General features: G+C 33.5%; 2 protein-coding genes across 4 annotated transcripts; both read right to left on the bottom strand.

Moving 5' to 3' along the window:
* Positions 1-138: 138 nt before the first annotated feature.
* LOC130966238 (uncharacterized) lies at positions 139-7,436 on the bottom strand. Its single transcript, XM_057891024.1, has 4 exons — positions 7,299-7,436; positions 1,241-1,403; positions 665-980; positions 139-631 (listed from the first exon to the last, which is right to left on the bottom strand). Exons 1-4 carry the CDS (start codon positions 7,434-7,436, stop codon positions 139-141), a joined length of 1,110 nt encoding a protein of 369 aa, XP_057747007.1.
* A 5,252-nt stretch (positions 7,437-12,688) lies between these two features.
* On the bottom strand, positions 12,689-17,136 carry LOC130968713 (probable nucleoredoxin 2). 3 transcript variants are annotated; one of them, XM_057894124.1, is made up of 3 exons: positions 16,687-17,136; positions 14,155-14,652; positions 12,689-13,520 (listed from the first exon to the last, which is right to left on the bottom strand). In XM_057894124.1, exons 2-3 carry the CDS (start codon positions 14,566-14,568, stop codon positions 12,882-12,884), a joined length of 1,053 nt encoding a protein of 350 aa, XP_057750107.1. In that variant the 5' UTR covers positions 14,569-14,652; positions 16,687-17,136; the 3' UTR covers positions 12,689-12,881. The 3 variants fall into 3 exon arrangements, with proteins under 3 accessions (XP_057750107.1, XP_057750106.1, XP_057750105.1); XM_057894123.1 differs by having other exon boundaries at positions 16,834-17,135; XM_057894122.1 differs by lacking the exon at positions 16,687-17,136 and adding an exon at positions 15,107-16,655.
* Between the last annotated feature and the right edge of the window lie 5,284 nt (positions 17,137-22,420).

Genomic DNA, 22,420 nt, shown 5'->3' with positions numbered 1-22,420 from the left:
CAATAATCCTGTGTAGACAAATGTAACCAAATTCTAAAATCCATCATCAGTATCATCAACAAGTATGTCTTTAGGGATGACTACTTCCGACTCGCCATCTGTTGAATCACCTGCCAATCCATTCCCAATTTGAATTAACTAATCTGCAAAAGCTTTGATATCATCGTCAACTTCAACCATACCACCAGCAGTAAGCCTCATATTTTTTGAAAGCTTTAAGACTGCGCAAAAATCCCATAGATAAGATGAACTAATGCATGCTTGCACAATATCTTGCCGTGAACCCATAGGTATTACTGGAAGAATTTGCCTGAAATCTCCGCCAAGTACAACAACTTTGCCATCAAATGGAAGATTTGGATTAAACGATGGCTGAAAGTGAAGAATGTCTTTTAAAGACTTGTCAAGAGTTTTGTAACAATACTTGCTTAACATTAGAGCCTCATCCCATATAATAAGCTTTGCTTTACAACTAAGTTTACAAATAGGTGTTCCCAGTTTTATGTTGCATATAGAGTCCTCATTGATGCTTAATGGTATTTTGAATCTTGAGTGAGCAGTACAACCATTAGGAAGTAGTAAAGAAGTGATGCCACTTGAAGCAACATTAAGAACAATGTTCCCACCACATCTGAGATAAGCAGAAAGAGTATTCTAGATGAACGTCTTGCCTGTTCCACCATAACCATATAGAAAGAAAAATCCGCCGCGATCATTGTTTATGGAATCAACAATGGTGTCAAATGCATATCGTTGTTCATCTGTCATGGTCTTTAGAGATTGCATATACTGCTGCTTAAGTAAAGAACGATCAAAATTAACCTCGTCCAACAATAAGCGATCTTTTAAACCATGAAAAAGATCTAATGATGGGTAGAGCATTGCTGGAAACTCTTTAAGAGACCTTCCATTAACTTGCATCTTGTGTTCAATTTTTGCAAGGGTCAAGTTCATGATATGCTCGTCAGACAAATGAAGATCTATACAAAATATAATTTTTATATTAATACATGTATCAATTTCATGTTAATAACATATCCATAAATAAATTAAAACCATAAATTGTACAATTTTTAACTAAATACCTTGAACATGATAAATTCTTCTTTGCTCAAATAAAATATCCTCAGATAATTCTTTATAGCATCTTTCCAAAACAAAATCAGGACATGCTACGTTATTTGAGATCAGAAGCATGACAAAAAAAAGTCACAAACATAGTTGGCTAAAGCCCAAGTACTTGCTTCAAGAATAGCATCAATAAATTCTTTGTCGTCTTGCAAGAGACCTAGTGCATAGCATGCTTCTTTGAAAGTGTTGTGTGTATCACAATGACCAAAAGCATAGGTTTGGATTTTCACACTTAAAATAGGTTTGACGTTGCAAGTATAGTCCAAACCCAACTATTGATCATTAATCAAATTATAATTCAAGGGATTGTCACAAATCAAAGAAAATAATAACCGAGAGTATTTCGACTCCCAGGTCGTTCTCTCTAGGAACTAATGCCAACAAGTGCACAATTTTGGTTGCAAGAAAGTAAGGGAGTTTTTAATGATCGAAAGCAAACAAAATAAAGGAGTTAAAGAACGAGACAAAATTGCAATTGATAAAGTAATAAAGGAATAAAAGAACTATGTATGCAATATGAACAAGTAAAACTATAAAAATGATTGAAAAGTGGTTCAAAACATAAATGAAACATTGACTTGGGATGAGTTATGGAATCTCTTCCTTGCCATAACCACAACTATGATAATTATAATGGATTAATCTCACTAAGTCAACCCTTAACATCGAAGGATAAGTTAAGTGAGTATAGTTATTATTAATCCACAAATCCTAACTAACTTACTAATTACCTTAGTAAAAAGCCAGCGTTAGTGAAAACAATAACAACTAACAACCCAAGAATTATCACTAAATGTTGGACATTATGGCTCCAGTAACCCATAAACTCAGTTTTCCCAATCCAAGGGGTGGAAATCTACCCCATAACTAAGATTGGCATTTCATCAAACACGTAGAGGTCATGAACATAAAACATGTCAAAATTGGGAAAATGGTAAAAGCTATGAACCATAAATGATCAAAATCAATAAATGCAACTCAAACAAACATAAAACAAGCATCAAACATCAAATTAAACAACTAGAAATCCAAAATTACAAAGCAAAGTAAATATTGACAAGAGAAATAAAAATATGAGAAAGTGTAGAACAAGTAATGTAATTGAAAGAGACAATTAAAGAAATACTTACAATGTAAAATTCCAAAATCCAAAAGCAAGACTTGAAGTATAAAATGCTACAAACCCTAACTAAGAACCCTAAGAGAGAATTTCCTAATCTACACTACTCCTACTCCTACTATGTGTTTTTCCTATTCTAAGATGGCCCTCTCATATGGCTTGAAGTTCCCTTCATATAGCACTTGATTTCAGCATCAAAGCCTTCCAAAATTTGGCCAAAGGCCCCCCAAAATCACGCAGCATATGTTTCATTAAAAAATCACGTGCAGGGACCTGTGCGAATGCACAGATATGTGCGTCCACACACTTAGCTGAAAATCCCTTTATGCTATATGTTTGTTTATGTTTTGTGTCTCTACTTTATGATCATTAGTAGTTAGTAACTATGTCTTAAAGTTATGAATAATTCCATTAATCCTTCACCTCTCTTAAATGAAAAATGTTTTTAATTCAAAAGAACAAGAAGTACATGAATTTTGAAAATTATCCTTGAATTTAGTTTAATTATATTGATGTGGTGACAATACTTTTTGTTTTATGAATGAATGCTTGAACAGTGCATATTTTTTATCTTGTTGTTTATGAATGTTAAAATTGTTGGCTCTTGAAAGAATGATGAACAAGAGAAATGTTATTGATAATCTGAAAAATCATGAAATTGATTCTTGAAACAAGAAAAAGCAGTGAAAAAGCAAAAGAAGCTTGCGAAAAAAAAAGTGGCGAAAAAAAATATAGAAAGAAAAAGAAAAAGCAAGTAGAAAAAGCCAATAGCCCTTAAAACCAAAAGGCAAGGGTAAAAAGGATCCAAGGCTTTGAGCATCAATAGATAGGAGGGCCCAAGGAAATAATAATCCAGGCCTAAGCGGCTAAATCAAGCTGTCCCTAACCATGTGCTTGTGGCATGCAGGTCCAAGTGAAAAGCTTGAGACTGAGTGGTTAAAGTCGTGATCCAAAGCAAAAAGAGTGTGCTTAAGAGCTCTGGACACCTCTAACTGGGGACTCTAGCAAAGCTGAGTCACAATCTGAAAAGGTTCACCCAATCATGTGTCTGTGGCATTTATGTATCCGGTGGTAATACTGGAAAACAAAGTGCTTAGGGCCACGGCCAAGACTCATAAAAAGTAGATGTGTTCAAGAATCAACATACTTAACTAGGAGAATCAATTAACACTATCTGAACTCTGAGTTTCTATAGAAGCCAATCATTCTAAACTTCAAAGGAAAAAGTGAGATGCCAAAACTGTTCAGAAGCAAAAAGCTACAAGTCCCGCTCATCTAATTAGAACTAATAGTCATTGATATTTTGGGATTTATAGTATATTCTCTTCTTTTTATCCTAATTAATTTTCAGTTGCTTGGGGACAAGCAACAATTTAAGTTTGATGTTGTGATGAGCGGATAATTTATACGCTTTTTGGCATTATTTTTAGGTAGTTTTTAATATGATCTAGTTACTTTTAGGGATGTTTTCATTAGTTTTTATGCTAAATTCACATTTCTGGACTTTACTATGAGTTTGTGTGTTTCTCTGTGATTTCAGGTATTTTCTGGCTGAAATTGAGGGACTTGAGCAAAACTCTGATAAGGAGGCTGACAAAGGACTACTGATGCTGTTGGAATCTGACCTCTTTGCACTCGAAATAGATTTTCTGGAGCTATAGAACTCCAAATGGCACGCTCTCAACGGCGTTGGAAAGTAGACATCCATAGCTTTCCAGAAATATATAATAGTCCATACTCTATTCGGGATTTGACGACGTAAACTGGCGCTCAACGCCAGTTCCATGCTGCATTCTGGAGTCAAACGCCAAAAACACGTCACGAACCAGAGTTGAACGCCCAAAACACGTTACAACTTGGCGTTCAACTCCAAGAAAAGCTTCAGCTCGTGGATAGATCAAGCTCAGCCCAAGCACACACCAAGTGGGCCCCAGAAGTGGATTTATGCATCAATTACTTACTTTTGTAAACCCTAGTAGCTAGTTTAGTATAAATAGAACTTTTTACTAGTGTATTAGTCGTCTTTTGACCACATCTTTGGTCCTTTTCCTATTATTCAAATTTCACATCATATTTTAGGGGCTGGCCATTCGGCCATGCCTGGACCTTCATCACTTATGTATTTTCAACGGTGGAGTTTCTACACACCATAGATTAAGGGTGTGGATCTCTGCTGTACCTCAAGTTTTAATGGAATTACTACTATTTTCTATCCAATTCGATTTATTCCTGTTCTAAGATGCCATTCGTACTTCAACCTGATGGATGTGATGATCCGTGACACTCATCATCATCCATCCCTATGAACGCGTGCCTGACAACCACTTCCGTTCTACAAGCGAAAGCTAGAATGCGTATCTCTTGGATTCCTGATACACGACGCATGGTAGCCCCTCGCCTGACAACTGAGCCTTCCATCCTGTGAGATCAGAGTCTTCGTGGTATAAGCTAGAATTGATGGCGGCATTCATGAGAATCCGGAAAGTCTAAACCTTGTCTGTGGTATTCCGAGTAGGATTCTGGGATTGAATGACTGTGATGAGCTTCAAACTCGCGATTGTTGGGCGTGACGACAAACGCAAAAGAATCAAGGGATTCTATTCCAACATGATCGAGAACCGACAGATGATTAGTCGTGCCGTGACAGAGCATTTGGACCTTTTTCACTGAGAGGATGGGATGTAGCCATTGACAACAGTGATGCCTTACATACAGCTTGCCATAGAAAGTAGTGATAAAAAAACTGGAAGAAAGAAGTAGGAAAGCAGAGATTCAGAAAGAACACAGCATCTCCATGCACCTATCTGAAATTCCCACCATTGAATTACATGAGTAACTTTATCTTTATTTTCTATTTATTTTATTATCATTATTTAAACCAATAATCTCTTAATCCAGTTAAATCCGCCTGACTGGGATTTACAAGATGACCATAGCTTGCTTCATACTAACAATCTCTGTGGGATCGACCCTTACTCACGTAAGGTATTACTTGGACGACCCAGTACACTTGCTAGTTAGTTGTGCGGAGTTGTGACAAAGTGTGATTCACATTTGAGAGCACTAAGTCTTTGGAGCCATTGTTGATGATCACAATTTCGTCCACCAGTTACCAAACCAAACCTGCAAAAAAAAGAAAGAATAAGCTTGCTACCAAACCAAACCTATAATCCAAATAAACAGATAGTGCACAAATTTGATTTCTATAGATTGTTATACCCAAAATGTCTCTTTGCAAAATGTAACATGACATGTATAGTTCAGCTAAACTACCCAAAAAAGATATATATTTAAATAGTAAACATACCAAGAATAACATGAAGAGAAATTATAAATTCCAAAGCAAACATAAAATCCAAGAGAGGTATAGGAAAAGGTGGAACTAAGATGATAAATAACATGGATTAAGGTGCTAAAGATACATGTGCTAAATTCATTTTTAGTTTAGCAAATCAACAAACAAAATATATGCATTCCAACCCCAAAAATTAAGTTTTTTGGCAACTGCAGGTATAGTATATACAATAATAACACAAATACACATTCATCATAGCACAGAATTATATTGAAATTGATAACCTATGAAGCAGCCGTTCCAAGTATAGAAGGCTTAAGGGCACTATAGAGACCACCCCAGTCCTCACTTCTAATTACTAACAAAAAGAATACAAATTTTATAATCAAATTAAAATATCATTCGAATCTCAGGATAAAATAAATGACAACAAAATAAAAATAGGCAAATAAAATTAGAACTCTAAAAATCTGAAGAAGAGTGCCAAGAGCATAAGTAATGGCTTTATTGGAGGACCTAAGAAGCAAACCCTGCTTGTTCCTCTTTACGATAAAGGATAACCATTTGCAACTTCTATTTTAATTTAAGGAGTGTCAATTACAAAGTCTGCTGCATATTTTATATTTCCATGTCAATTAGCATGATTATGAGAAAAGAGTCAATAGATCCCATCATAAGTGGTGAGAAATTAAAAATTATAATTTAAACCATAAAATAAATCAATAAGTGAGAAAGTAAAAAAAAAAGATATGGGAGAGATAGCTTATGCATTTTTTTAATCCAAAATCATAAAAAATTATGGTGTAAATATTTCTGTAATAAGCATTGAAATCAATTAAATAATATGATAATCCAAAAGCTTTAAATCTAAAATTATATCCCTCAAATGAAAAAAAAAATCAAAACACAATGTATAGGCAAATCAAAATCAACACACAACTTTTTCAAAAAAACATATAAGAAAGAAAAGGCAGATATATAGAATCTTCTTATCCATTTAATTGCTCAAAGACTCTATCATATCAGATTTATCAATCACATGAGCATGTCTTTCAAGAACTTCTTAGTCCTACTTCATTTTAGAAACATAAATGGTTATTTGTCTAGAAAGCTAGATACACAATGTACAAAATTGAATAAAGAGGACAAAATCATTAAGAGATGGCAGCCTAGGTTTTTTACCTAAGATCACTATAACATATAAAATACAGAAAAATAAGAGTTATATCAGCAGTTGAAAGACAATAATAAGCAGACAGCAATAAAAATACAGAATTTAAAGAAAAAAATTCGATGAATTAAGCTAAGAAGGTAGCAGAAAATAGAAAATCGTGAAGGCTAAACCGCTAAAGCAAAGATCTACAGAGAAATGATGATCACAGCAAAAAAGGAATAGTAGAACAATCTTGAAAGAGATAAAAATTAAAAGTTAGGAAGCAAATGAATGAATTTTGTTAAACCATTAAGAATTCAGATAAATAACAAAATATCTCAACCACAATTCTATAAATCTATAAAAAAGGAAAAAAAACAAAAATATTGAATCAATAAGTCACCCAATTTGTAAAACAAAAAGATTTTAAACAACTAATATTCAAATCTCAAATCCAACAAAATGAATTGTGCATCTGTCAACAGTAATACTTATCTCACAACACTTCTTAGTCAGTCGGTTAAAAAATGCCCAAAAATTCCCATAGTTCTAGCATGCACAACCAACATCGCATCCAATCCACTTTGTTCATCACGTACATGTCGACCATAACCACCGCTCACTAGGACCACCGTTGCCTTCGACTCCTCCAACACCATAGCTGCTGCCGTTGTCACCTTATCCACCACCCCTGTTGTCCCTTCCACCACAATGACTTCTTCGATGGTTAGAGCCATTAGGTAGTGACATCAACCATTTTGGTGCGAAAAAAAATACCCTACAATCTCCACATTCAAATCAGAAAATGAGGGTTCAAAATTAGGAAAAATAGAATCAGAAAATTGAGAGAGCAATTAAAAAAAATGAGAAAAATATACCTTTTTGCTGTGATTCAAATTTAAGATTTTAAATTTTACCTTTTCAATACTTGTTAGTTGAAGAAAATAAATGTTGAAGTAAAGACTGAAATAAAAGTAAATGAGAGACTACGAAAAAACTTGAATAATTCAGAGAATGAAAGAAGAGTGATGCAGAATAAATAAGGGAATTATATAGTACAGATGAACCTTTGCAAAGAGAACACTATGATTAATCTAACTCTAAAGCTCTCTCTTTTAAGACATATTAGATTTCCACTACCTGACAACTCTCTATTAATGGTTTAGTATTAGATGTGTTTTTATATAAGAGAAAACATTCAATTTATTGAATGTGTAAAATTTTTTAAAAATATTTAATATTTCTACGTCACTGTTAAATATTTTTGATGTCAAAACAAAAAATTTTCTGTGTCACGTTTAAAAAATTGCAATGCTATTTTTCTGATAAATTCTATACAATTCAAAACAACAACTCCTTCTCTTCCTCTTCTCTCTATCATCATCGTCGTTGTCATCTTCTTTTTTTACATTCTCATAATTTTTGTTTCACCTTCTTAATAAAAACCTGCATTATAGTTACGAAATTTCAGTGTTAAAAATAAAAAACTTCTTGTGTCACAATTTAAAAGTTTTGGTATTTTTTTTATAAATTTTGCATAACTTAAAACTATATTCATCCTCTTCTTCTTTTTCAGTTTAATACCACACAATTAATTCAGTGATAACAAAATATACACCATTTAGCTACACAAAATTTTTGGTAAATGACATAAAAAAATTTTTAAAGAAAAAAAAATCTAAAATCTTAACTACTCAACCAACAAAATACATTCAAATATGTTTTGAAACTAAAAAATATATTAATTTATTGTAAATAACATAAAAGAGTGATGCTAGGTAGCAAAAAATAATTACAATATAGAAATATCATGTAAAAATTTTCATTCTCTTGATAAGCAAGTGACATACACCTCCTTATCACTTATTCTCCTTATCACCTATCATTTTGCTGCATGTTTGGAATTATTGATGTTCTTTCCAAAATCAATTTCAATTTCTCTCAAATTAAATCCCTAATATTTCTCAATCACATTATTATCCATTAAATGCAATAATTCTCTGCAAAAATTATAGAAGTTAAATTAAAAATTTTCAACAACTTTTTCTATACAACTTATATTTTACATATAGACTATTAAAAAATAAAAATTAAAATATAAAATATAAACAAAAATTTAAAAATAATTTTTTAAAAATAATTATTAACTCGTCATATTAAAATCAATAAATAAGTATACATATGAATATTAAATAAAAATATTAAAATAATTAAAATCATGACCTACTAGTGCACACATGAGATAATTTGAAAAATACAATAAGACGTATAGTTTAAAATTTGATAATATTAATTATAAAAATTCATTAATTATAGACATCATAGGTATGCAATTATGAATATTATGAGTACAAATATGGATGTTATTAATATGAAATTATAGATATTATGTGTATGAATTTATGGATATTATGAGTAAATTTATCAATTGAATAAATTAATTTAAAAATTTGATATTTTTTAAAATTTAAATATGATAAAATTTAAAAATATTTGTGTTAACTTTATAGTTACTTATGCAATAACTAAAAAATGATACGTGCATGAATGTAATATCTAATAAACATGAATTTAATTTTTAGATGTTAGTTGTATGTAATTATGGATGTTATGTATATGAACGTATGAATATTATGTGTATGAACATAGTAGTATAATATAATTATAAATACACATAAAAACACAAAAAAATCAGTTTATTACTATACCTCATCAAAACTAGTGTAATTTTTCATATTCTCAATAATTGGTTGACTGACTACAACTTCATTGGGTGAGTCTGTCTGTTGTTCAAATTCTTCATCAACACCTTCTACTGTATCAAGGTCGAATTCAATTGCCATACTATTTGCAATGATAAAGATGACTTCTTATAAAATTCATTAGCCTATTTTAAATTTCTAATTGTGCTTGAAATGGTTTTAGAGTTGTGAATTTTGAATGAAAATAATTGAATTAACGGAAATAAAACCATATTAGGGTAGCTTTCAGGTTTTGTATCTCTATTGAATGATGATAAATGACTTAACAAAAATAAAAAAATTAATTACAATTAACTCATTTAATACAAATTATCATTACCGTTCTTTATAAATATTATTAGTCTTTATTGTATTCTTAAATATAAAAATTAAATCATAAAAGGAAATATTAAGTATTGATTACAAGAATGCCTAATAGTAAGGAATATGATATTTGGTGCACGAAATTGTAAATTACACTTTTCACAATTCGTACCACTAACCAGCAAGTGCACTGGGTCGTCCAAGTAATACCTTACGTGAGTAAGGGTCATCCCACGAAGATTGTTGGCTTGAAGCAAGCTATGGTTATCTTATTATTCTTAGTCAGGATACCGATAGGGTTCTTTAGTTTTAGTTGTAAAAAGTGAAAGAGCATGAAAAGAGTAATGGTTACGCTGTAATGGAGAATGTGTTAGAGTTTTGGAGATGCTTTGTCTTCTGAATCTCTGCTTTCCTACTGTCATCTTCTTCACGCACGCAAGGTTCCTTCTATGGCAAGCTGTGTGTTGGTGGATCACCGTTGTCAATGGCTACCATCCGTCCTCTCAGTGAAAATGGTCCAGGTGCGCTGTCACTGCACGGCTAATCATCTGTCGGTTCTCGATCATGTCGGAATAGGATCCATTGATCCTTTTGCATCTGTCACTATGCCCTACACTCGCGAGTTTGAAGCTCGTCACAGTCATCCAATCCATGAATCCTACTCGAAATACCACAGACAAGGTTTAGACTTTCCGAATTCTCAAGGATGCTGCCAATGGATTCTAGCTTATACCACGAAGACTCTGATTAAGGAATCTAAGAGATACTCATTCAATCTAATATAGAACGGAGGTGGTTGTCAGGCACGCGTTCATAGGTTGAGAATGGTGATGAATGTCACGGATCATCACCTTCTTCATATTGAAGTGCGAATGAGTATCTTAGATTGAAACAAGCGTGTTTGAATAGAAAACAGAAATAATTGCATTAATTCATCGAGATACTGCAGAGCTCCTCACCCCCAACAATGGAGTTTAGAGACTCATGCCGTCAAAGAGTACTAAGTTCAGATCTAAAATGTCATGAGATACAAAATAAGTCTCTAAAAGTTGTTTAAATACTAAACTAGTAACCTAGGTTTACAGAAAATGAGTAAACTAAGATGGATAACATAGAAATCTACTTCTGGGGCCCACTTGGTGTGTGCTGGGGCTGAGACTTGAGCTTCTCACGTGCCCGGGCTGTTTCTGGAGTTTAACTCCAACTTGCAACCTGTTTCTGGCGTTTAACTCCAACTTGCAACCTGTTTCTGGCGTTCAACGCCAGAATGTAACATGGAACTGGCATTAAACGCCAGTTTACGTCATTTATCTTTGCGCAAAGTATGGACTATTATATATTGATGGAAAGCCCTGTATGTCTACTTTCCAACCCAATTGAGAGCGCGCCAATTGGACTTCTGTAGCTCCAAAAAGTCCATTCCGAGTGCTGGGAGGTCAGAATCCAACAACATCAGCAGTCCTTTTTCAGCCTGAATCAGAATTTTGCTCAGCTCCCTCAATTTCAGCCAGAAAATACCTGAAATCACAGAAAAACACACAAACTCATAGTAAAGTCTAGAAATATGAATTTTGCCTAAAAACTAATAAAAATATACTAAAAACTAACTAAAACATACTAAAATCTACATGAAATTACTCCCAAAAGCGTATAAAATATCCGCTCATCAATATTATAATTAATGTTATTAATAAATGGGACTGATAAAAATATGATAAGTGAATTGATAGGAGAGTAAGATAAAAAAAAATAAAATTGTTGTTAAGTTATATAAATGAAGTAAATTATAGAAAGTTTTGGCTAATTATGGTTGAAAATTTTTTATTAGCAAATTTTTTCCAGCATAAAAATGGCCAAACCTCTTGTATATAAAATTAATACCATCCAACTATTTTAATGATAAGAAAAGTACCTCATTTAGTTAGAAATGACACGGTTAAAAAATTAATATGTAATAGTTAAAAAATTTTGATGTCAAAATAAAAAATTTCTATGTCATAGTTAAAAAAATAAGAAATTTTACGTAATTCAAAACTCTTTTTCCTTCTCATCTTCTTTCTCTTCTTTTTCTTCATGATCATTATCACTATCATCATCATTTTCTTATTTCACATTCTCATAATACTGCAAAATACTATAAAGAGAAGGAGAAAAACTTCCTTTTCTTCTTATTTCACATTTTTATAATGCTCCATAAAGAGGAGTAGAAAAAAAAATGCAAAGAACAACAACATCAATAAAAAAATAACCACGAAAAAGAAACACGCGAAAAAATAAAAGAAGAACGTAAAATACAAACATTTAAATTAGTGAAGAATTACTCTTACTAATAAAATTGATTTTTATTGAATTTAGACTAATTTAATTAGATTTTATTATTAAAAAAATTTAAATATGTAATAAGACAGTAAAATTTATATTTTACTCAAATAGTATATAAAATTTTAAGTTTATTAACGTTCATCTTAATCAAATTTGGAAAAGTATAGGTAATCAACAACTTTTTTGAACAATGTGTGAACAATGTGAATTAATAGGATTAAAAGAGTAAATTTAATTAATAACATTAAATTAGGATGTAGTATATTTTCATTTGATTGGTGATTGTTCATATTGTTAAAAGTAGTCATTATTTACCTAACATTTCCCATCAAGTTTCTAAAGACAATAAAAGGATTAATTGTCTTCTATTGTTTAATCAACAACATCAAGGCCTCTCTAAGGTCAATTTTCATATCACTTCAATTAAAAATTCGCAACATATTAACCACAATTCTAGTCATTATTCGATGTCACAAGGCACATGTAGTTTCTTAATCTCCTTTCTGTTGTCACTCTCATCCTCTCTTTGTCTCCAATTCCTTTGGTAGAAGCAAAGTCACTCTCCTTTTCCATATAATAGCAACAAGAAGAAAAGCCACACATAAAATGTAAATCCTATATAATCAATTCTAAAATAGAATCTCAATCCGTGAAATAGATTAGGACAAATATAACTCAAGGGTTCACTATACCCTCTTTCTTGGCCACTGACACAGGAAATTAAATGTAATCAACCATGATCATCATCAGCATTATCATCAGCATGCATAGCACCACTAGGCCTAGCTAGGGGTGTCATCTTCCCACGACGACATTATTGTCATGTTCTGGAGCATTAGTAACGCACCTTGGATGCACTTCATAGCCACATTCGAGACACTGGTAGGCCCAATTAGATCCTTGTTCATCACACACACAGCATATGAATGGCCCACCTCCATTCCCATCAGACACCAAATTCAGCTCATGTCTATGCCCTTCATGGCGCACCAATCTTGGAAGCCCCTTCGCCTCTTCAGTTAGTTGTTTCTCCAGCTGCAGCACTTTCTCACCGGTGAAAGGGTATGCATTTTCTTGGTATAAGTTTATTAAGTTCCTCCCGTGCCCCGTTATGGTTTTACCAGTGGGGCCTATGATTACCAAGCAAGGAATCCCTTGCACATCGAAGTGCCTAGCGAGGTTCTTGATCTCTGGGTCCCCAAAAGGCAAAGCTAGCCATGGCATGGTACCGTAGTAAGAGTCAAATGATGCTTTGTCACGGTCGTGGGAAACCAGCACTATTTCAAAGTCTTCCTCTGAACCCTTTTCACTTAGCTCCTGCTTGATCTTGTGGTAAATGGAAATTAGTTTCGGAGTGAACTTCGCGCATGGCACGCACCATTCCGCTGAAAAGTAGAGTCCAACAGTTTTACCCACTAAAGATGCAATAGGTACCTGTTTTTTGATTAACAACCCTTCTGTTAAACAAACAAATGATAGAATCCAAACTACCAAGAGTTTATTTATTTCCAGGTTAACCTACGTATAAATGGGTTCTATAAGCTAGGTTGGGAATAAATATGGTCAATTCCCCTTTTTTTTTTTTGTTCGAAGACCATTAACTTATAATCTAATGAAGCAACTAGCTAGCTAGAGTAAAAATTTCACAGATATTATTCCTACACTAAAATTAGTCAATAAAATTAATTATTAATGTATAAATATACGTATAATTTAATTTATATTTTAATATATATTTTATATTGTTGAGTAACTAATTTTAGTGAATAAAAATATTCGCTAATAAGATCACAAATTATAATTTCTACCTAATTATATTTTTTTGATATTCCCTACGTCATTAATTGTCACATTAAAATAATCCGTACAATAAAATGTAATGTTACAATTATATTTTCACGAAATGAGTATAATAACTAAAAGAATACAAGGAAATTGTTATATATATATATATATATATATATATATACTAGTCGCTATAAACAAGCTAAGTTGGAACTTGGAACAGTAGCATGCAAGCAACTGAACAAGTGCAAAAGGATATGAAGAAATAATTGGAGCAATTTACCTGAATGAGTCCGGTTTGACCCAAAACATAGTCTCTATGGTGGTTAGCAAGTAAATTAGCGAGAGTCTGGTTCTCACGCTTCTCTCTCTCTTGCTCGTGCAACTGCTCCAACCTCTCCTTACTAAAAGGATAAGCTTGGATTCCATAGCGATATATAAGTTCAACCCCATCGCGAATTGTTGCATCGTCTTTGCTTCCATCGGGTTGCAACATAATCAAGCATGGAATGCCTTCCACGTCATACTTTCTGTTCAAGGCTTTCTTTGTTTCCAAATCTGAGAATGGAATTGCAAGCCACGGCATGGTTCCATAGAAGCCATTAAAGGCGTCCAAATCCTCATCAGAGGACACATACACAATCTCAAATTGTTGAGGGACACTGCTTTTCAGCTCCTCGTAGATTCCAACTAGCATTTGGGTGAATCCACGGCATGGTGGGTACCAGTTGGCACCGAAAAATAGGCCCACTACTTTTCCTTCAAGATCAGAAACTTTCACCTGTACCCACCACATATATATTAGCAATTATTAGCTTTTTACGCTCCAATTCTTACCACAATTGTTAACCGTTATTACTAGTGATTACTTATTGCTTACAATCAATCCTTAAATTTTGTTCAAGTACAACTCAGAATTACATTGCAAAATAAATAATGCTAGATACTAGCTAGGTGCTAACCAAGAAACTAAATATTGTAGCGGTGCACATGTAACACGTTAAAAACATTAAATATCCTAATACGCACACATGCATGAACATATAATGAATGCTTATTCATGATGAGAGGTAGTGGCCTGGTGTCAAATATAATCACAAAATTGCCAAATATAATAATCCTTGCTACTACTTTGAGTTTAGAAGAGTTTGAACTAACGGCCTGAAATATAACGAAAAAATGAGGTAGTACATATCTTGTAAATACATTTATCATGATATAAAAGTAGGAGATACCGAGGTACTAAGAAGGGAAGAGAAGAGAAGCGGATAGAATCGAGTCCCTTCCAGATTCACGAAAGGGACATGGCACCGAAATGGCCCACTGTTTGTAGGCAATAATAGGCCACGTGTACAAAGCAAAGAGTAAATGCTAGATGAACGGTTTAGGTGACACTTGTCCTTCGCCTGGGATGCTCGGTCCTCCACGAAAGCAACATCGAAGGAACTCACCATCACATAATGAAAAGAACTATAAAACATTGGCCATGTGTAGCTCGTGAGTGCGTTTGCCTCTTCCTCGCATCTTATTAAGATCTAACAACTAATTAAGAAACTAGTTTAGCTCTAAACGAAACAAGTAAACACGACCTTTGTTAAGAAAGTGAAATGCAATCTATGGTTTAATTAATTTTGTTTAGGATGGTTTCCTAAAATAACAAAGAATGAAAAGGAAAAAAATGATGGCAATTCACTGTGTGTTTGTCAAGATAAGTAGATAAAGGACAAATGGTCCCTTATGCAGCACAGCAAAAAATGAAACCTGCTTCTCTCAATAGTTTATTTATACCCAAATAGCCAGCTAGCTACCCCGTTTGTTTGGGCGGTGAAAAGGACTAAAACGGGTACGGCTTCTTACCTGGCGGGGTATATATTCAGTACATAAAATATAAAGAAGAATTATTTTTAATCAAAGTATTCTATCTAGAGAAGACTTTTACCTCTGTGCTTCATAATTTATATACAGTAGATACTATAATAATTATTTACGTCTTCAGCTGACCAGGATCATCAAGCAAACCATAACCAGCCACTTTTTGAAATTGAGAACATTTTGTCAAAATACTAATAAATTTTAAAACCCTAATAATCTAGAACTTAATTGGAATATAGATTCATCATATAGACTCTCCTAGAGCTAGCTTCTATCCATCCATTTCATAAATAATTTCAAGAATTATAGTATGTGAATATATAAATCGGGAAGGTTGTACCAAAATCTGCCAGGGAAAAGATGACAGACAAAGTTCCGGCTCTTGGTAATATAATATCTCGATGACCAATATAATTTAATATTGTAAGGATTATTTGAATATGAAGGATAGAAATTTAAATATTTTTCTCTTATTTACTTCACGCGGCGATTCAACATAATAAGGTCACCCACCATCGGCCACCGCGGCAAAGCCTACCAAGCAAACAAATTTTCTCTTTTCTATATTTTTTAAGATGTTATTAAAATAATTATACAAAAAACAACATCAGATAGAAGTCTCAGCAAATTAAGACGAATACAAAAGCAGCTTAGACAAGAATTGCACACAGTGATTTGTAAATAATCATACTATTAATATTTACTATGCATAAATTTCTTGAGTATTATTATCATCCAATTAATTTCTGAGGGAGCTCATGTTAATAATTTCCGGCCAAGTATAAATAAAAGCTAAACGGTCATGGAGAAGCAAATGAGGCCAACGGCGAAGATGTATGAAGGAGCTTCACACAATCATATATATCACAAAAATAGATATATAAATATCAGAAAAAATAAATAAATAAAATAGATGATGAAAAAGAGGGTGGAGGGAACTGACCAGCAGTGACCACCGTCCCAAAATAACACTTGGAACTAAAGAAGAAGAAGAAGTAGTAGTAGTAGCTTAGGAGCATAGTTTGGTTTTCGTTTTCGGCTATTACCCGATGGACGAAACTAGGTAGAGAAAGATGGGGAAAGAAAAAACCTGAGTCCCCGTTGGAGAGAGCAGAAAATCACGATCTTTGGAAGAAAGCAGTTGTGAGAATCTATTATAGCTTGAAACTTCATCTGAGTTACCATTATCCTTCACCACACCTTCATGAGTTCCTTCCTTCATTATCACCGTCCTCATCACTCTTTCTCTCTTTCTCTTTCTCTTTCTCTTTCTTAAACTAGCTTTGATATTATATATATGTTGATATCAGTGTATGGTTGAAATTGAAGGCACTGTAAGGAGAGTGGAAGAAGAACTTCCCATACTCTCCTCTTCCGACATTTATATTCCATATAAGTGGAACCGTATTCTTTCCACATCATTGCATCCTATGCACATCCACAAATCACACATCAACACCTTCACACGTAGCATTCATCCGCACCCGCGATGGGGATTTCTTCCCTACACCGCACGCACATGGGGGATGATGCTGCAGCACCACTTGATTGCAGCCATATCATTATATGCGCGCGCTTTGAGCCTTTCGCTTGGTGTGTTTAGGTCAAGCCGTCAAAGGGTGCCAAGCTACACGCCACGTGTAGGGCCCTGCTTCTTCCAATGGAACGTGCTGTCGCACTCTTTAGTGTGCCGTGGCAGCTATGATATTATGAGGTCCGTGCTGCTATAAAAGACTCTTGAATTTTGAGTTAAATTGATGATGCTTGGATACGGCAAATAAACCCATCTTATGACACCTGTCACTCCTTTAATTCCCTTTCTGCACTTCTTTTTATCATCTAGCCTTTTTTTTTCTCATTTTGTTAAATATATGAAAAAGTTGCGTGTGTTTTTGCTAGAAATGGATCAATTTAGTATAATTACAAAGAGGTAGAAGTCGCAAAGAGTGATCTAGCATGTAGATGGTGTGTTGAGCTATGTCGGAGACATTTTTCAATATGTAAATTGTGTGTTAGGCACGTATTTTATATTAGTTTGATGTTATTTAACATATGATTTATATATTGAATATTTTTTTATTTATCTAAAAATTTTGTTTATAAATAATACAAAATTCGTTATTATTTCATTTCATCGAAAGAAAGGTTATTTTAGTGCAGTTGTAATAAAAAATACTTTAAAAATATTAGCGTATTATAATGACGAAATTATATAAAATATACATAAAAATATAAAATTTGTGTGTGAGAATTTAATTTTATTTGTAATTTTATGCATTATAATATTTATAGAGCTATAATACAGTTTTTATTAAAAAATATAGAATAATTATTATCTACTAAAATATATAAATTAACCTCAAATATTATAATTTACACATAAATTATATGTGATAACACTAAAAATAATTATAAATGATAACACTACAAATGATATTAATTAAATAAATAGTAACAAACTAATTACAAATAGTAACATTAAAGCTAATATTAATCAAATAATAAACTTTAAATAAATAAAAATAACAAATTTACATAATCAGTATATTTTAAATAATTGATAATATATTTTATCGTCCACGTATAATTACGTATCACTTTTGTTAAATACACACTTATAATTTTTTTTACGCATAATATAATATTCCCTCAAAATACACTAACTACTCTATTTTTTTTTAACACACGAATAACATAATATTTTCTTTTTGAACTTTTTTTCTCTCCTAGATGAATGCTTACTATGATAGCAATGTTTCTCTCCAAAGCCTTTTAAGAACTCCTAATAAACATGCTTCATTGTTCGTTTAAAGTATTGGTTTTGTCTCAATGTTTGGGGTAAGTTTTAAAGTTGTCCTTAACGTTTTAATCATCTTATTTAAGTTTCTAATGTTTTAAAATTGACTCAATGTTGTCCTGCCGTTATGGATCCGTTAACAGAATTGACGGCGGGACAAAATTGAGATAATTTTAAAACGTTAGGAATTTAAATATGACAAAAATGTTAGGAAAAAAATGATACATAAAAATAAATTTTTATTTTATTTTATTTTTTAATAATATTAATTTTTTACTGTACATAGTATTTAATTATTTTTTAATTACATCTAAATAAATTACACTTAATTACATTACTTTCATTTTAAATAAATTTATTTTTTTATAATTTTAAATAATTTTGATACATTAGAGACAAAAGGTATAATTTATATTTTATTGTATATATATATTATTTTTTTCTTTTCTCCAAGTTTATATACTAGTCATTCTACAAACATTTCATGATAACTAAAAATCTTTAAGAGTAAAATTAAAAAAATTAATTTATTTAAAATAAAAGTAATATGATTAAGTGTAATTTACTTAGATGTGATTAAAAATTATTGAATATTATGTATAGTAAAAAATTGATATTATTAAAGGATAAAATTAAAATTTATTTCTATGTATCATTTTTGTCCCCAATGTTTTTGTCCTATTTAAGTTCCTAACGTTTCAAAATCGTCTCAATTTTGTCCCGCCGTCAATTCTGTTAACGGATCCCTAATGGCAGGACAACATTGAGTCAGTTTTGGAACGTTAGGGACATAAATAGGACGATTGAAACGTTAGGGACAACTTTGGGACTTACCCCAAACGTTGGAGACAAAAACGATACTTTACTCTTGTTCGTTTTCTATGCTCGTTGTCCTCTGCATGTAGAAAGGATTAACACGTACCTTGTGTGTTGGCCAACATGTAATTTACAAAATTTTTTATTTTAATAAATAAAATAAATGTAATCATTATCAAAATAAATAATTTAAAAAATATTTATCAATTTAAATTCTCCAGTCTTATTTCGTTTATAGTGTAAACGAGATAAGATACATCAGTATGACATGTGGTTATCTCATTTACACTATAAACGAGATAACAAAAGTTAAATTTTTAGTTGCTATAAAAGAATGTGTAATTCTTGGTGTTCTCCACACACATTTCATATATTTTCTGTCTCGTTTTTCTGACAAAAACAAGGAATCAATGGCCGGTAACCTTTCTTACATAGTTGTTCTTGTTTATCCCAATTGTCGCATGAGAAATGGCGACAACAGGGCGACATTTGAGTGTGAGGATCCGATATTATTTCGCACTCAGCATGTTAATACGTTGTCAAATTTAAAGAGTTTGATATTTAGCAAGCTCAGTGGTACAGAAGTGAGGGAGATCGGAAGAGTGAGGTATAGGTTGCTGGCACCCATGGAGAACGGAGTCTTTTGTTTTCGGCTATTCCGACTTTAACGTACGTGCACCAAGTTGTTGTTGGACTTATCAGTCATCAAATACCCTCCAATCAGTAACATAATATAGTACCTAGCATACTGTCGAAGGGTCTCCGGGTTGTCTGTCGGGGACATCTGGCGGACACGATCCCGCAACCACACAAGCTTCAGCATGAAAAACTTCTTCCTCTACGCAGCCTGCTGTACTGCCACCGGAGGCTTGGCACCAAGCAGCTGCTCCATGATGTGCGGAAAACGATCCGACACAAAACTCACAGGCAAGTGTACCGGGTCGCATCAAGTAATAATAACTCACATGAGTGAGGTCGATCCCACAGGGATTGAAGGATTGAGCAATTTTAGTTTAGTGGTTGATTTAGTCAAGCGAATCAAATATTGGTTGAGTGGTTTGTATTTAGCAGAAAGTAAATGACAGAAAATGTAAAGGGGGAAGGGAGAATTGCAGTAAATTAAAGGGCAGGAAAGTAAACGTGCTGAATCTTAAAGAACAAGAAAGTAAATGACTGAAACTTAAAGTGCAAGAAATGTAAATTGCAGTAACTTAAATTGCAAGGAATATAAATTGCTTGAATATAAAAGGGATTTGAGGACAGGGATTTCAGAATTTAAGCAAGAGAAATTGAATTGCAACAATCAATAGAGCAGAAATTGAATTAGAAACAATTAGAACTCAAACAGTGAGGAAATTAAGTGCAGCAAAGGTTCACAGAAGAACCAAAAGTAATTGGGATCTCAGGAGTCCAGAGACTAGGTAGCAAAGCCTAGATCTCAATTGCCTTCCCGGATCCAAGTTCACAAAGCAATTAACAAGAAATTGAAGAAGAAACAGTGAAGGAAATTGAAATTGAACTCAATTATGCAGAAAGGAATTAAAGAGATTTTGAATGGAGATTGAGACAGAATTTCCTCAATTCTTCACACCCAAAACTCAAAACAAGAAAAGTAAAAGTGCCTAAGCAAGAACGAGGAAGAAGAGAGATCAATTCTCCTCCCCAATTCTCTGAAATCTCAGTGAAGTCACCAAGAGAAGTTGCAAAATTCAATTGCAAAATTCAAAAGTCAAGTAAAAGGTGAAAAGTAAAAGTCCTAATTACATCAAACTAACTCCTATTTATACACTTTCTATTCTTGGATCTTGGGATTTGGATGGGCTTTTGATTTGGTGAAGAAATGAATTTTATTGGATTTTTTAATCCAATTTTAGCCCATGAAGGATTGCTTCCAGGAGGCTGCCCTGCCCTTGCGGAGGGCAGGGCAGAAAATTGATGCGGCTGGCCCATGGTGCGTGCGCGTGGTGCGAGCTTGGTGCGCAGGATGCTGCCCTGCCCTCGCGGAGGGCAGGGCAGAAAAATTTGGTGCGCCAGATTGGTGCCTTGGTGCGCTGCTGGTGCTGCCGAATGATGCCCTTGGTGCGCCAGGTTGGTGCGCCTGTGTGCCACAACAAAAATGCTACCCTGCCCTCGCGGAGGGCAGGGTAGTGTTTCCAAACTGAAGTCCCGCGTTCGAGACATGGCTGAAACACACGCTACTTATTTTCCTTGGCTTTCTTGGCACCATAATCAAGCCTAGTTCCTTGCTTCTTCATTGTTCCGTGTTCGACTCTTGTGGCATGCAATGGTGGGCTTTTTCTTTGAATTTTTCCTTTTGGAGAGCCCGATACTGCCCTTGTGGAGGGCAGGGCAAGGTTTTTCCTTCCTTTGATCCAAGGCACCATTTTGTGCTCTGCCCTTGTCGTGGGCAGGGCAGAGTTGCCTCTTCTTGGCTTGCTCCCTTATGTTGCCCTCCTAGAGGGCAGTGTGCCCTTGTGGAGGGCAATGCTTGCTTCCTCCATTCATGCGGCACACTTTTCCTTCCTTTGGCCACGTTTTCTTCTCCTTGGGCCACGCTTCCTTAGGCCACGCTTTTCCTTTTTTTTCTTTTCTTCACCTACAATAAACCAAAACAACCACTCAAAGTATCACTAAATTCAAGAGGCTTATAAATCAATTAAAATTCAATTAAATTTAGCTTAAACCTCATGAGTTAACATTAATTTCATGGTGGTTGTTTGATTTAAAGAAGTTATGCATTTTCATTCCAAATCACTTACTTAGGATGCAAGAAAGTGCATAAAGACTAACAAAACAAGTAAAATTAGCTTGAAAAATGGGTATATGATGACTTGTCATCACAACACCAAACTTAAATCTTGCTTGTCCCCAAGCAAGCATCAAAACTGAGAGAAATTAAAATGAACAAGAAAAGAACACATATCCTTATTAGGCATATAGCAGAACTTGATTTATGGGGTCTTTATGCAGACAATGATAACTCAAGTTATTGTTTGCTGTTACATAGTATACATTTTTCATCAAAGGCTTGCTAAACTTGCTGTTATAAGACTTACTCCCTTGC

This window comes from Arachis stenosperma, chromosome 3, assembly GCF_014773155.1.
Source record: "Arachis stenosperma cultivar V10309 chromosome 3, arast.V10309.gnm1.PFL2, whole genome shotgun sequence".
Classification (NCBI taxonomy): domain Eukaryota; kingdom Viridiplantae; phylum Streptophyta; class Magnoliopsida; order Fabales; family Fabaceae; genus Arachis; species Arachis stenosperma.
The sequence above is the reverse complement of the archived record's forward strand: the minus strand, read 5'-3'. Positions and strand labels throughout refer to the sequence as shown.

Bases quoted from the DNA above. Each gene is read 5' to 3' on its own strand.
- LOC130966238 (XM_057891024.1), bottom strand. From the start codon at position 7,436: ATGGCTCTAACCATCGAAGAAGTCATTGTGGTGGAAGGGACAACAGGG. The intron at 981-1,240 runs GTACTTGGGCTT...TATTTTGTATAG, and splicing joins TGATGCTATTCTTGAAGCAA to ATCTTCATTTGTCTGACGAG. The intron at 632-664 runs GTTCATCTAGAA...TGCTTATCTCAG, and splicing joins TATGGTGGAACAGGCAAGAC to ATGTGGTGGGAACATTGTTC.
- LOC130968713 (XM_057894122.1), bottom strand. From the start codon at position 15,352: ATGTTTTATAGTTCTTTTCATTATGTGATGGTGAGTTCCTTCGATGTT. The intron at 14,653-15,106 runs GTATCTCCTACT...TGGTGGGTACAG, and splicing joins CTTCCCTTCTTAGTACCTCG to GTGAAAGTTTCTGATCTTGA. The intron at 13,521-14,154 runs GTAAATTGCTCC...ATCAAAAAACAG, and splicing joins GTCAAACCGGACTCATTCAG to GTACCTATTGCATCTTTAGT.